This window comes from Oryctolagus cuniculus, chromosome 16 (genome assembly GCF_051225735.1).
Source record: "Oryctolagus cuniculus isolate XC-2025 breed Fujian yellow rabbit chromosome 16, ASM5122573v1, whole genome shotgun sequence".
Classification (NCBI taxonomy): domain Eukaryota; kingdom Metazoa; phylum Chordata; class Mammalia; order Lagomorpha; family Leporidae; genus Oryctolagus; species Oryctolagus cuniculus.
In genome coordinates, this window is record NC_142882.1 from 8,688,321 (window position 1) to 8,702,792 (window position 14,472).

Genomic DNA, 14,472 nt, shown 5'->3' on the forward strand with positions numbered 1-14,472 from the left:
TGGGACAGACCCGGAAGCGGCCGCTGAGCTCCTGGGGGGAAGATGGCGCCCTCAGGGCTGAAGGCGGTGGTGGGGGAAAGTGAGTGCCTCCCCCGGCGGCGATCTGGGGGTCCCTTGGGGGAGGGGAGATCCGGAGGCTCACGGACCTGGGGACCCCGAGACCCCAGGACCCCGGCGGCGAGGGGCTGGGGGCTTGGACTGGGCAGCCGAGCACCTGACCCTCGAGTGGGCGGAGGGGGACTTGGTCCCGGCTGGACACCCCGGGTCTCTGGGGCCCGAGCAAAGTTAGCAAGGGGATACAGGTGTAGGGTGTGGTGTGGGTCGGGGCCGTTCTGGGGTGCCAGCCGGAGGAGCGTACAGCTGGACCCCTCCTAGATCTCCTTGGGCTCTGAGCCGGGCGAATTTGGAGGCTGGACTCTTGGGGGCGCCTGCGGACGACCCCAGGTGCTGTGAGCGCTTAGGGGGGCGTGTCCAGGTCCTCGGGGGTGAGGCTGGGGACCTCCTCCCCTACAGGACCCTTGCAGCCTGAGGACCCAGGCTCCCCGGGGTTGTTGGAAAGGGTGGAGGTCGCCTCCTCCCCCACCTCGGGTAGTTCCGGCCTCCGCGGTTCCTTCCGCCCAGCCTGCACTGATAACAGTGGGCATGACTCTGGCCAGGGCGGGGCCACCGTATTCCTTCTGCAAACTCCAGGCGGGGTGGACTGTGACTGGAACCCCCAGCACTGCAGTTTAATGGGGAGATGGGGAAAACCAGGGATTCCATTTTACAGAGGAGGAAACTAAGGCCGGAGCGGGGGGGGGGGGGCAGAGCTGGGAACAGGGAGGGGTCCTGATGAAGGTGCTGTGGGTGTGGCAGGACTGGGGAGGTAGCGGGGGGAGGGGGCACGCTTTGCACTTAGCCCTGCATCTCAGACGCATCCATGGAGCGGACACTTCCGCCTCTAAGCACCCTAGCAGCAGGCAGGCGCCCAGGGTGTGTGGGTGTTACCCGTCCTCACAGAACTTCAGTTTTCTTTATGAATGGGGGGTGGTGGTGCCAGGAGCCACCTCCCAGGGTTGAGGGGAGGGCTGACAGAGTTAAGCCAGTTCCGAAGCCAAGGACGTGGTGAGACCAAGAGACCAGGAGTTCTCCCCCTCTCTTCTCTGCAGAGATTCTGAGTGGTGTCATTCGGAGCGTGAAGAAGGATGGGGAGTGGAAGGTAGGGGTGAGGGGCCTGGGCACGCCCCCTGGGTACTCAGAGGCAGCCCCTTGTCTGGTCCCTTACGAAGGACCCTGAATGTGGGACCCCTGTGAATCCCCTGGGGAGGCCGTTGTTTGGAAAGGGCTGGGGGAGAGGAGGGGAATCGGGTGGGCGGGCCCTGGATTTGGGCCCAGCCAGCCCTTGAGACCGTTGGTTCTGCCCTCTGCCTCCCTCCTGCCTGTCTGTCCACCCGTCCACCTCCGGGCAGGTGCTCATCATGGACCACCCAAGCATGCGCATCTTGTCTTCCTGTTGCAAAATGTCAGACATCCTGGCTGAGGGCATCACCAGTGAGTGGACCCTGAATGTGGGAGCCCCCGGGGGTGCAGCCCTTGAGTGAGCCCAGGATCCACTCCAGTTGTCCAGAAAGCCCACGTACCACGTACGCGGCTCTGCCTGCACGGACAGCTGGAGCTTGTGAGCGAGTGTGGGGGCCCCTGGCTGTGCAGCCCCTGTGGGTGGACTCTGAATGAGACCCCCTGGAGTGCCACCCAGGATATGGCTGTGCAGACCCCTGCCCACGTAGCTCTCAGCTAGATGACCCCTAGGTTATACCTCCTATTCGGGAACCTCAGGGAGCACAGCCCCTCTAAGTATCAGATCCCCAAGCCTGAGACTCCCTACGCACCCCTGCCCCATGCCGCCCATGTGTCCCTTCCTGTCTCTCCTAGTTGTTGAGGACATCAGCAAGCGGAGAGAACCCATCCCCAGCCTGGAGGCCATTTATTTGTTGAGCCCCACGGAGAAGGTGCCCGTACCACACGAGGGAGCGTGTGCATGTAGGAGTGCACGTGTGTGTGCATGCATTGGCACGTAGGGCGCACGCACTGGTTTGCAGATTGCATGTGTTGGCATGCAGGTTGCCTGTGTTGGGTGCATGCACTGGCGTGCGTGTGCACACATCTGTGTGAGTGTGTGTGTGCCCCTGTGCATGAATGAGTAGTAGCTGGGAGGCCCTGGCAGAGAGACATGTCTCAGGGCCAGGCCTGAAGCGTGGTCTCCATTCTGCAGTCGGTTCAGGCCTTGATCGCAGACTTCCGGGGGACCCCAACCTTCACTTACAAAGCAGCACACATCTTCTTCACCGACAGTGAGTGGGGAGAGACGGGGGCGCGGGGGCCTGGGAAGAGAGGGTACAGCGGGCTGCTCTAGTCTGACGCCCCCTCCCTGCTTGCCCACCCCAGCCTGCCCCGAGCCCCTGTTCAGTGAGCTGGGCCGCTCTCGCCTGGCAAAGGTGGTGAAGACGTTGAAAGAGATCCACCTGGCCTTTCTCCCCTACGAGGCCCAGGTACAGCCCAAGCCGGTCCCCCGTAGGGGTGGGGTTGGTGACCGAGTGTCCCAGGCTCCCGAATCACGGATTTGAGCACAAGGAGATGGTCACCCATGCTGAGGCAGGAAGGGAAGGAGCCCACATCGGGGGGGGGGGGGGACCTAGTAGACAACTGGAGTTCTGTCCCCATTGGGTGGCTGGGGGGAGGGGGACGGGCAGGGGCAACATGGAAGGCACCTCAAGGTTGTCCCACCCACAGGGGAGCAGGCTGGGGATTTCTCCACCCACCCTTGCAGATATTGGCTGGGGGCTGCCCTGAGACCCTGCAGCAGACTCCAGAGCCCAGCGAAGCCCCCAGACTGCATGCAGGTGGTGGGAGCTGGGAGCTGGGCGGGTGTGCACCTGCAGCGGTGCCCATGGCGCTTGTGTCCCCCAGGTGTTCTCCCTGGACGCCCCCCACAGCACCTACAACCTCTACTGCCCCTTCCGGGCAGCGGAGCGGACACGGCAGCTGGAAGCACTGGCCCAGCAGATCGCCACGCTCTGCGCCACGCTGCAGGAGTACCCGGCCATCCGCTACCGCAAGTGGGGGCCCAGCCCAGCCCCCTCCCCGTGCTGCCCCCTGAAGCTGTCCACTGACCCCACCCTGGCCCCTGACACCCCTCGTGTCTCTGACCGCTCACCCTAGGGGCCCGGAGGACACCGCGCAGCTGGCCCATGCCGTGCTGGCTAAGCTGAACGCCTTCAAGGCAGACACTCCCAGCCTGGGCGAGGTGAGGGCAGTGCTGGGGCCAGAGGGTGAGGTTGGGCCGGGGGTGGGGCACAGTCAGCGTCCTCACTGCTGCCTGCTCCCAGGGCCCCGAGAAAACCCGCTCACAGCTGCTGATCATAGACCGGGCCGCAGACCCCGTGTCCCCGCTGCTGCATGAGCTCACCTTCCAGGCCATGGCCTACGACCTGCTGGACATCCAGCAAGACACGTACAGGTGGGTGCACCCAGAGCCCCGCCGCCCTCCCCTGCTGCCGGCCGGGGTCCCTGCTCCTCCGCGCAGACCCTGGGACCCCTCCCGCCTCCTCCCCAGGTACGAGACCACGGGGCTGAGCGAGGCCAGGGAGAAGGCGGTGCTACTGGACGAGGATGATGACCTGTGGGTGGAGCTCCGCCACATGCACATTGCCGATGTGTCCAAGTGCGTGCCCGCGCCGGCCGTTCAGTCCCCACCCCGGGAAGGTCCCTGTGCTAGCCACGCCCTCCAGCCTCGCCCCTCACCCCAGGGACCCACCACAACCCTGTGCAGGGGCACCAGCCCCCAGCCTCACGTTGCCCCCGCACCCTCCCTTGTACCCCCACGGCCAGGAAGGTCACGGAGCTCCTGAAGACGTTCTGTGAGAGCAAGAGGATGACCACCGACAAGGTAGGGGCGCCTGGGGTCCCCAGGGCTGGGCGCTGGAGGAAAGCCCCTCCCCAGCGAGGGGGTGGGCCTCAGCCCGGGCTCACACCCGCCTCCTGCTCGCTCCCGCCCCACCGCAGGCCAACATCAAAGACCTGTCCCACATCCTGAAAAAGATGCCGCAGTACCAGAAGGAGCTGAACAAGGTGGGCCCAGGTGGAGGGTAGGGCGGGGTGGGCGCGGGCACCTTGGCCCCACGCTCTGCCCGACTGTGTGCCTGGACTCGGCACCCCACCCTGCAGTATTCCACGCACCTGCACTTGGCCGACGACTGCCTGAAGCGCTTCAAGGGCTCCGTGGAGAAGCTGTGCAGTGTGGAGCAGGTGAGGGCGGGGCCTAGCACAGGTGCGGCCGCAGGGGCGGAGCCTGTGGGGGCGGGGCTCCCAGGGACAGGAGGGCCCTTGAAGAAAGGTGGGAAGATGGGTGGGGTGTCAGAGAAGGGAGGCCTGGTTGAGAGGCGTGGCGTTGGAGAGGGGGTGGGGCTTCTGAGCACTGTGGGGTGGAGGCGTGGCCTTGGAGAGGTGGGCGGGCCTGGTGGAGGGTGGCACCTATGGGGGGACTGTCCTGGCACTGTGGGAGGAACTTGCTCTGTTGGGATGCCTCCCCGTCCTCTGTCCCCACTCAGCTGACCCCCTGTGTCCCTGTGTCCCGCAGGACCTGGCCATGGGCTCTGACGCCGAGGGGGAGAAGATCAAGGACACCATGAAATTGATCGTGCCCGTGCTGCTGGACACCGCGGTGCCGGCCTACGACAAGATCCGGGTCCTGCTGCTCTACATCCTGCTGCGGAACGGTGGGGTCCTGGGGCTGACCCCCCATCTGTGCCTTCTCCTGGGGCTCCTCAGCTAGTGCCTGCCCCTTGGAGACCCCCACACAGAATTCCCCCAAGAGCAGGTCGCACTAGCCCCTGGGACATCCTGGAACAAGGACAGGCACCCAGCAGAGCCCTGGGACCCTTATTCTCTCCTGCAGGGGTGAGCGAAGAGAATCTGGCCAAGCTGATCCAGCACGCCAACGTGCAGGCCCACAGCAGCCTCATCCGCAACCTGGAGCAGCTGGGGGGCACCGTCACCAACCCCGGGGTACGCCACACAGTGGGCAGAGGGTGGGCCGGGCACCGCTGTGCGGTGTGGAGCCCGAGGCCTGGCTCCGGGGGCCACAGTCGACCTGGGAGCCCCCAGAGGCCTGGGCAAACTCCCCAGCCCCCACGAGCACCCCAAACAGCTTCCTGGGCTCAGCTTCAGGATTAGCCTCTGCTGTCTCTCTCTCTGGCCCTCTGCACCCTACCTCCCCGATCCTGCTCCTCCAGGGGTCCAAGGCCCTCTCGTGTGCTGTGTCCGGCGTCTGTCTGCCTCCTTTCTCTCTGCCCCACTTCATTCTCTCTTCCCTGCCATCCCTGTCCCTGCTTCCTCTCTCTGTGTTTCCCGTACTCATCTCTCTCCTCTCCTCTCCTCTCCTCTCCTCCCCTCCCCTCCCCTCTCCTCTCCTCTCCTCTCCTCTCCTCTCCACTCCTCTCCTCTCTCTCTGTTCCATTTCTGTCTCTGTCTCCACACCACTCCCCCCTCCCGCTGCCAGACAAGAGCCCCGCCCTCATGGCCCCGCCTCCTCCCACCACCCCACACCCTGCCACCCTTCCTGGCCCGCCCCGCCCCCTGCAGGGCTCAGGGCCTTCAGGCCGGCTGGAGCGCAGGGAGCGCCTGGAGCCCACCTATCAGCTGTCCCGCTGGACCCCGGTTGTCAAGGACGTGATGGAGGTACCTCGGTGGTGGGGGGGGGGTGCCCCCAATCCCGTCAGTGGCTCAGCCCCTGCTGCTCCTGGCGCTAAGCCCCCGGGGCTTAACGGAAAATCCCTCATTATGGGCATTCCCCTGGCACCGATCAGCTCTGTCGTGGGGGCACCCAAGCCTGCACCTGAAGAACAGGGTGGCACGGGGGCCCCTCGTGGAGATCCTCGCTTCCTCTTGACCCCCACCGCCTCCTCCATGTCCCCCTCCAAGCCCTCCTTATGTGGGGGGAAGAGGGGTCAAAGGCAGCAGCATCGGGGCTGGGCTGGCCCCTGTGGAGTCCCAGCACCTCCTCCCATGTGGGCTTGGTGACCTTGGCCGCCGCCGCCGCCTCCCGTGCACCGTGGGGGCCTGGGGGCTCAGCCACCACATTCCCAGGGGGCAGGAGGTGCGGATGATGGGTCCCGTCTCCTGGGATCTTGGCCCCTGCACACACCGGGGGGGGGGGAGGGGGCGGCAGGGAATCCAGCTTTGGGCCCCATCACCTGAGCTGCTCTCTTAAGCACCCCCTGCCCCGGCCGCCCAGGACGCCGTGGAGGACCGGCTGGACCGCAGGCTCTGGCCCTTCGTGTCCGACCCTGCGCCTACGCCCAGCTCCCAGGCCGCCGTCAGGTGAGGGCGCCGGGGATGCCCAGGGTCAGGTCTGTGTGGGCGGGGTCTCTTGTCTGGCCTGACCCCTGCCCCCTCCCCGCACAGCGCCCGCTTCGGCCACTGGCACAAGAACAAGGCGGGCGTGGAGGCTCGGGCCGGGCCCCGGCTGATCGTGTACATTGTGGGTGGCGTGGCCATGTCAGAGATGAGGGCCGCCTACGAGGTGACCCGGGCCACCGAGGGCAAGTGGGAGGTGCTCATCGGTGAGTGGCGGGGCCTGGGGCGCCTGGGGGGCTGGACCCCCATGTTCCCCAGTCTCTGGACTCCTGAGTCTTCAGCAGTCAGGGGCCTTGTTTGCCCAGGGCAGGGGTCAGCCCCCTCCCTGCCAGCAGGACTCCGGCCAGGGGGAGTCTCGGGGCAGAAGCGGCATCCCCACACCTGCAACCCCCGCGCTCCCGCCAGGCTCCTCCCACATCCTCACCCCTACCCGCTTCCTGGACGACCTCAAGATGCTGGACCAGAAGCTGGAGGACGTGCCCCTGCCATGACCATGACCTTGACCCTGACTCTCTCCCTGTCCAGAAAAATAAAATCTTCCCCGCTCTCTGCCAGACAGCGCCCACCTCACTTTTTTTTTTTTTTTTTTTTTTGACAGGCAGAGTGGACAGTGAGAGAGACAGAGAGAAAGGTCTTCCTTTTGCTGTTGGTTCACCCTCCAATGGCTGCCACGGCTGGCGCGCTGCAGCCAGCGCACCGCGCTGATCCAAAGGCAGGAGCCAGGTGCTTCTCCTGGTCTCCCATGGGGTGCAGGGCCCAAGCACTTGGGCCATCCTCCACTGCCTTCCCGGGCCACAGCAGAGAGCTGACCTGGAAGAGGGGCAACCGGGACAGAATCCGGTGCCCCGACCGGGACTAGAACCCGGTGTGCCGGCGCTGCTAGGTGGAGGATTAGCCTAGTGAGCCGCGGTGCCGGCCCCACCTCACTTTCTTCCCAGAAAGCCCCTGGGAGCTGTGCTGCCCCCCCCCTCCCCCCACACACCTGTGCCACAGGCCGCCCCATGCCCTATCGTTCTGCCAGAAGCTTTCCCTGGCCCCCAGGACCACCCTCAACCGTCGTGGAGGCCAGAACCTGGGCTCTGGTTTTAATCTTGCATTTGAGGTTTGCCAGTTGTGCAGCCCTGGCCGCCGCCCTGCTGGGTTCCCCCGCTGCCCGTCCTGGGGACAGAGAGCGACCAGGGTGGCTTGGGAAAGCTGAAGCGTGGAGGTTCCTGCATTGGCACTGGAATTGTTACTGGAGTGGGAAGCTGGCACAGCACGCTCGCCGCTGCTTGGCACACACACAGCCCCTATCCGAGCACCTAGGTTTGAGTCCTGCCTCCGCTTCCAGTTCCAGCCCCCTGCAAGTGCACCTGCCACCTCCTAGGAGACCCAAATTGAGTGTCCAGGTCCCAGCTTTGACCTGGAGCAGTCCTGGCTGTTGTGGGCATTCGGGGAGTGGACCAATGGACAGAAGATCGCTCTCTCCCCCTACCTTTCACACACACACATACATACATAAAATGATTACCAATAAGCCTTGCTCCTCCCCACTTCCCCACCTGTCTCCCCACGTGTCTCAACACAGAGTTGTGTCTAGTTCCCGGAATCAGCATCAGCTTCCGGGCGAGGGTGGGCACACAGCGGACCCCTCCCCAGCCCCCAGGGCATTCGCAGGGGCTCCCGGCTGCAGGATTCATCAGTGCCTTGATTTCACTTGGGCCATCCTCCACGGCTTTCCCAGGCCATCAGCAGGGAGCCGGATTGGAAATGGAGCAGCCGGGACTCGAACCGGCGCCCGCATGGGATGCAAGCGTCACAGGCAGTAGCTTTCACCTGCTATGCCACGGCGCCGCTGCCAGCCCTTCACCAGCACCTTTGACAGGTGTATCTGCTGGGGGCTGCGGTGACCTGGCTGGCATTGAGGGTCTTGTGTCTGGAGGCTGAAGCCCAAGATCAAGGTGCTGGCAGGGCTGGCTGCTTCTCAGGCGGCCTCTCTGCATGGCCCGCAGGTGCCTTGGGCTGTGTGTGTGTCCCAGGCCATCTTAGACCTAGAACTGACCTTGATGGCTTCTCTTTAAAGACCCTGTCTCCAAACGCAGCCACGTTCTGAGAAGATGGGCTGGGAATTTGGGGGGGAAGACTTAGCCCCCAGCTAAAATGAGATAGGAATCTCAGCCTGAGACAACTGAGGACGCTTCCCCCTGGGGCACCAAGGCACAAGCAGGCAGCTAATCTGAGGCCTGGTGGGGGTAGGGGGCAGGGGCATGGGATCCCAGAGAACACCCTGATCTGCCCTCCCTGGAGCAGTCTGGGAAGGCTTCCTGGAGGAGGTGACCTTGGAGTGTTGAATGAAAAAGGAAAAGGGTCAGGGAAGAGAGGTGGGGAGCAGAGTGGTGGCAAAGGCAAGAACTGGGAATGGAGGCCCCTGCAGAGCTGGGGAGGGGTGGACCAGGGCGAGGATTCAGGGAGTTCCCAGGACATCCAGGCAGGAAAACAGCACCGGTGGTGAGGCCGGTGGGGGCCTGAGCGCAGCCCTGTCTCTGACTCAGCCACTGTGGCTAGGACGCATCACATCCCCCCACCCCAGGACACAAAGACACAAGCAGGTGCAAAAGTGGGTCAGCGCGGACCCCCGGGGCGATGCGTCCTGGATACGGACGACCTTGGAGATGCAGTTTCAAAACTTATTTTCACTTTATTTGAGAGAGAGAGAGAGAAAGGGAGAGAGAGAGGGAGAAAGAAAGGGAGAGGGAGAAGGAGAAAGGGAGAGAGAGAGAGGGAGAGAGAGAGGGGGAGAAAGGGAGAGGGAGAAAGGGGGAGAGAGAGAGGGAGAGGTCTCCCATCCACTGGCTCACTCCCCCGATGGCCGCTGCAGTTGAAGTTGGGCCGTACGGAGGCCAAGAGGTCAAGAGCCGGGGGCGCCATCCACATCTCCCACCTGGGTGTAGGGGCCCAAGCACTTGGGCCATTTCCGCTGCCTTCCCAGGTGCATTAGCAGGGAGCTGGTTTCCCAGGTGGCAGCTTGTGTGTAGCCACTGCTACACAATGGCGCCCCCAAGAGGAGGACAGCAGGGTGACTGCTTGAAGATCATTAATTATTTCAAAACTCCAGCTTCCTGCTAAGGCGCGCCCTGGGAGGCAGCAGGTGATGGCTAAGGACTCAGATCCCTGCCTCCCCGATGGGAGACCCGGACAGAGCTTTGGCCTGGCCGAGCCCCGGCTGTTGTCAACATTTGTGGAGTGAACCAATGAATGACAGCTCTCTCTCTCTCTCTCTCTCTCTCTCTCTCTCTCTCTCATTCTCTCTGTTGTCTGCCTTTCAAATAAATTTTAAAAAAAAATTTTTAAGTTAAAAGTAACGTGCAGAAATTTCAAAATTCTTCTGCACCAAAATTAATTTACCTTTTAACAAAGATTGACTTATTTGAAAGGCAGAGTGGCCACTACAGCCTGGGCCAGACCAGGCTGAAGCCCAGAGCCAGGAGCTCCATCTGGGTCTCCCATGTGGGCGGCAGGGCCCAGGCACTTGGGCCATCACCACCGCCTCCCAGGTGCATTAGCAGGGAGCTGGGCGGGAAGCGGAGCTGCTGATGAAGCTAGCCGGTGCTCCCATCTGGGATGCTGGCATCCCAAGCAGTGGCTTAACCAGCTGAACCACAGTGCCTGCCCCTAAACTGACCATTTCCCCCCAAACTTTCTGAGGCGCCCTCCCAAGTCCTGAAGTATTTGAGGTGCAGGTTTGAGTTCTTGAACTTCCCTCAATTAAAAAAAAATACAAGAGGTGGGGCAGGCGTTGTGGCCTAATGCGTTAAGTCACTGGCTGAGATGCCTGCATCCTATGTGAATGCTGGTTCAAATCCCAGCCACTCCACTTCCAATCCAGCTTCCTGCTAACGCACTAGGAAGGCAGCAGAAGACGGCCCAAGTGCTTGGCCCCTGCACCCATGTGGGAGACCCAGAGGAAGCTCCTGGCTCCTTGCTCCAGCCTGGCCCAGTCCTGGCCATGTGGCCATTTGGGGAGTGAATCAGAGGATGGAAGACCTCTCTGGAGCTGCCGGCTGGGCCAGGGGAGGTGGCGATGGGATGGGTCAGCGGGGACCCAGGCAGCAAGGGCGGAGGCCTCCCAAGGGTGCAGAAAAGGAAGCCACGGATGTGACTCAGTCAGCCGGGGGGAACGCTGTCGAGAGAGCGAACCGTGAAGAAAGAAGACCAGAGGCCGGAGGAGGGGAGACCCAGCCGTGGAGCAAGCTGGGAGCGCGCCCCACCCCTTACTGCAAAGTTGCTCAAAACCCTCCCAAGCAAGTTAGCCAACTGCTGTCAGGAACATTGTGAAAAGGAGTCAGGTGAGGCAATGGCCCGGTGAGGGGGCGAAGGCTCTGCTCCTGGAACCCCAGAGGTGGGGTCCCCAGGGCTGGGTCAGGCAGGACAAGGAAGTCACAGCCAGGGGCCGCTCCCCCCTGGGTGCCTGCAGTTCCCTTCTGAGACCCCCTCAGGGTCTCCATCACCATGGCAGGCTCAGAAAGTTCTAGAAAGACAGCAAGGAAAGGTGCCATTGGTAAAGCCTTTATGGCGTGCAATCGAGGCCTCATCACGGCCCAGGGAGGTGGTCACTGGTAACGCTCCCATTTTACGGAGGGGGAAGCTGAGGCCAGAGGTGGTTGGCCACCTTGCTCAAGGCTGTGGCCGGGGGACTTGAGCCCAGGAAGGGGGCTCCAGCGTGGACCCTTGAATGCTGGACCTTGGGCACCCTGGGTAAGGCAGGAAGGGGACAGCGCATCCTGGGTGGAGGGAGGAGTGGGGGTCCCGCCACAATGTGAGTCGGGGAAAGCATTGGCTACAAGGAAGGGCTGTGAGTGGGCTTTTGCTTGGGCGCCTGCCTCCCACATCTGAGGGCCTGGGTTCTGCTCCAGGCTCCGCTCCTGACTCCAGCTCCCCACTGAGGCGCACTCTGGGAGACAGCACTGATGGCTCCAGTACTCGGGTCCCTACCACTCAAGTGGGAGACCAGGATGCAGTTCCTGGCTCCCGGCTTCGGCCCCTAGTCCACACCGTTGCTGGCGTTTAGGGAGTGGACCAGCACACTGAGAGATCTCTCTCTTTCTGTCTGTTTTTCTGGCTTTCAAATAAAGTTTTTAGGGGCTGGCACTGTGGCATAATGGGTAAAGCTGCCGCCTGCAGTGCTGACATCCCATATGAGTGCCAGTTCGAGTCCCAGCTGCTCCACTTCCGGTCCAGCGCCCTGCTGTGGCCTGGGAAAGCAGTGGAAGATGGCCCAAGTGTTTGGGCCCCTGCACCCATGTGGGAGACCCAGAAGAAGCTCCTGGTTTCTGGCTTCAGATCAGCACAGCTCTGGCCATTGTGGCCATGTCGGGAGTGAAGCAGTGGATGGAAGACCTCTCTCTCTCTCTCTCTCTCTCTCTCTCTCTCTCTCTCTCTGCCTCTGCCTCTCAGTAACTCTGCCTTTCAAATAATAAATGAATAAATCTTAAATAAATAAGCAAAATTTTTTAAAACAAAAAACAGGTGCCAGCGCCGTGGCTCAATAGGCTAATCCTCTGCCAGCACACCAGGTTCTAGTCCGGTCAGGGCGCCGGATTCTGTCCTGGTTGCCCCTCTTCCAGGCCAGCTCTCTGCTATGGCCCGGGAGTGCAGTGGAGGATGGCCCAAGTTCTTGGGCCCTGCACCCACATGGGAGACCAGGAGAAGCACCTGGCTCCTGGCTTCGGATCAGCGCGATGTGCCGGCCGCGGCGGCCATTGGAGGGTGAACCAACGGCAAAAGGAAGACCTTTCTCTCTCTCTCTCACTGTCCACTCTGCCTGTCAAAAAAAAAAAAAAAGGTAAAAGTAACACTGTAACACCAGAGAAATCCGACTGTAAAATCTACCTGGACAGGCGCCCTCTTGTGGCTGCACCGCACCTAGCACCGGTTTTCCCGTCGGTAAAGCTGCCTGGGGTGGTCCGGGTCACTCTGGGCTTGGTTGTCTGCTGGGGGCCGGAAGTGAGGTGGGGGGTATCTTATTTCGGATGACCCCACCCCCGCATCCATACTCCCTCACTTGGGGGAGGGGAGGATTGCCTCATGCCCACCCACCCCCCATCCCTGGGGGCGTGGGGAGTGCGAGGAAGGCTTATTTCATAAGCGGGACTGTTCTTTGATTCTTTTAAAAATCAGAATACTTTGTTTCTGTGGTTTCTTAAAGAAAAAGAGATTTACTTGTTTGTAATGCAGAGTGACAGAGAGGAAGAGACACCAAGAGGGAGAGAGGTCTTCAATCCACTGGTTCACTCCCCAAATGGCCACAACAGCTGGAGCTGGGCCGAACCCAAGCCAGGAGCCAGGAGCTTCTTCTGGGTCTCCCATGCAGGTGCAGGGCCCAAGCACCTGGACCATCCTTTACTGCTTTCCCAGGCCATAGCAGAGAGCTGGATCGGAAGAGGAGCAGCTGGGACTAGAACCAGTGCTCATATGGGATGCTGGCACTGCAGGCGGAGGCTTGGCCTACTATGTCACAGCACTGGCCTCCCATAAATAAAAAGTGAAGTGGGTGTACATATTGTAAGTGAACTTTATTGATGGAGAATGGCATCCAAATTTCATGTATTATAGAACACTGAATTTTTTTTTGTTGTTCCAGCAATTAAAAGAATGTAAAATCTGTTAGGCGGTTTCTCAACAGCTAAGCATAGAGCTTGCCACAGGACTAGGAGTGACACTTCTGGATATGTACCCAAGAAAACCAAAGTCTCAAAATAGACATTCGGGAGAAGGCATTTAGCCTAGTGGTTAAGGCGCTGCCTCAGGTGCCCGCATCCCACGTGGGAGCACCTGGTTCTACCCCAGCTCTCATGCTAGTGCAGACCCTGGCTGGGTCCCTGCCACCCGTGGGAGAGGCCTGGGTGGGTGGAATCCCCAGCTTCTGGCTCTGACTCCAGCCCAGCCTCGGTTGTGGCGGCTTTTGGGGAGCGAACCAGCAGATGGAGAGTTCTCTCTCAAATAAATAACTTAGAAGAGATACTGCAGGGGCTGGCACTGTGGCATAGTGGGTAAAGCTGCTACCTGCAGTGCTGGCATCCTATACGGGCACCAGTTCAAGACCCTGCTGTTCTACTTCTGATCCAGCTCTCTGCTATGGCCTGGGAAAGCAGAAGATGGCCCAAGTCTTTGGGCCCCAGCAACCATATGGGAGACCTGGAAGAAGCTCCTGGCTTTGGATTGGCACAGCTCCGGCCATTGCGGCCAATTGGGGCGTGAACCAGTGGATGGAATTCTCTCTCTCTCTCTCTCTCTCTCTCTCTCTCTCTCTCCTCTCTCTCTCTCTCTCTGCCTCTCTGTAACTCTTTCAAATAAACAAACCTTTAAAAAAAAATAGATACTGTACACCTATGTTCACAGCAGCACATTATCTACGACAACCAAAAGGTAGAAACAATCCAAATGTCTATCAGTGAACAGATAAAGAAAATGTGTATATCTATGAAAATGGAAAATTACTCAGCCTTCAAAAAGGAGAGGCATTCCAACACGCTACAGCACAGATAAACCTTGCCATCATGCTCAGCGAAATCAGCCAATCACAAAGGACAAGCGCTGTGTGCTGCCACTCAAAGGAGGTTCCCAGGGCCGTTGGAGCCACAGACAGGAAGTGAAAGAGGGATGGGAGAGCTGGGGTTTGGGGGTGGGCAATGGGGAGTGCTGAAAGGGGACAGAGTTCGCATCTGGGAAGATGGACGAGTTTCGGATACACTGGTGTTTGCACAACACTAAACCCACTTAATGTCACGGAGTTGGCTACAGCCGTAGATTTTCCATTACATGCATTTCACCATACTGAACTCCCTCGCAGAGGCAGATGCCGGGCTGCGCAGGCTAAGCGGCCACTGAGGCACCTGCGACCCGCATCCTGCATCCAAGCATGGGTTTGAGTCCCAGCTGCTCCACTTCTGATCCAGCTTCCTGCCAATGTGCCTGGGAAAGCAGTGGAGGACTGCTCAAGTGCTTGGGCCCCTGCCACCCACACGGGAGACCCAGGTGGAGCTCCTGGCTCCTGGCTTTGGCCAGCTGTTGTGGCCATTTGAGGGAGTGAACCCTCCATTT

At 60.9% G+C, this 14,472-nt stretch overlaps 1 protein-coding gene across 1 annotated transcript; it reads left to right on the plus strand.

Moving 5' to 3' along the window:
* Positions 1-6: 6 nt before the first annotated feature.
* STXBP2 (syntaxin binding protein 2) lies at positions 7-6,947 on the plus strand. The gene is made up of 19 exons (XM_051835531.3): positions 7-79; positions 1,149-1,198; positions 1,449-1,530; positions 1,912-1,988; positions 2,252-2,330; positions 2,425-2,528; positions 2,947-3,095; positions 3,199-3,283; positions 3,366-3,496; positions 3,593-3,700; positions 3,868-3,925; positions 4,042-4,107; positions 4,204-4,284; positions 4,616-4,754; positions 4,934-5,043; positions 5,620-5,715; positions 6,272-6,357; positions 6,442-6,599; positions 6,799-6,947. The coding sequence occupies exons 1-19, from the start codon at positions 43-45 to the stop codon at positions 6,882-6,884; spliced, it is 1,782 nt and encodes a 593-aa protein (XP_051691491.3). The 5' UTR covers positions 7-42; the 3' UTR covers positions 6,885-6,947.
* Positions 6,948-14,472: the final 7,525 nt, after the last annotated feature.

Bases quoted from the DNA above. Each gene is read 5' to 3' on its own strand.
- STXBP2 (XM_051835531.3), top strand. From the start codon at position 43: ATGGCGCCCTCAGGGCTGAAGGCGGTGGTGGGGGAAA. The intron at 80-1,148 runs GTGAGTGCCTCC...TCTTCTCTGCAG, and splicing joins GAAGGCGGTGGTGGGGGAAA to AGATTCTGAGTGGTGTCATT. The intron at 3,096-3,198 runs GTGGGGGCCCAG...CGCTCACCCTAG, and splicing joins CCGGCCATCCGCTACCGCAA to GGGCCCGGAGGACACCGCGC.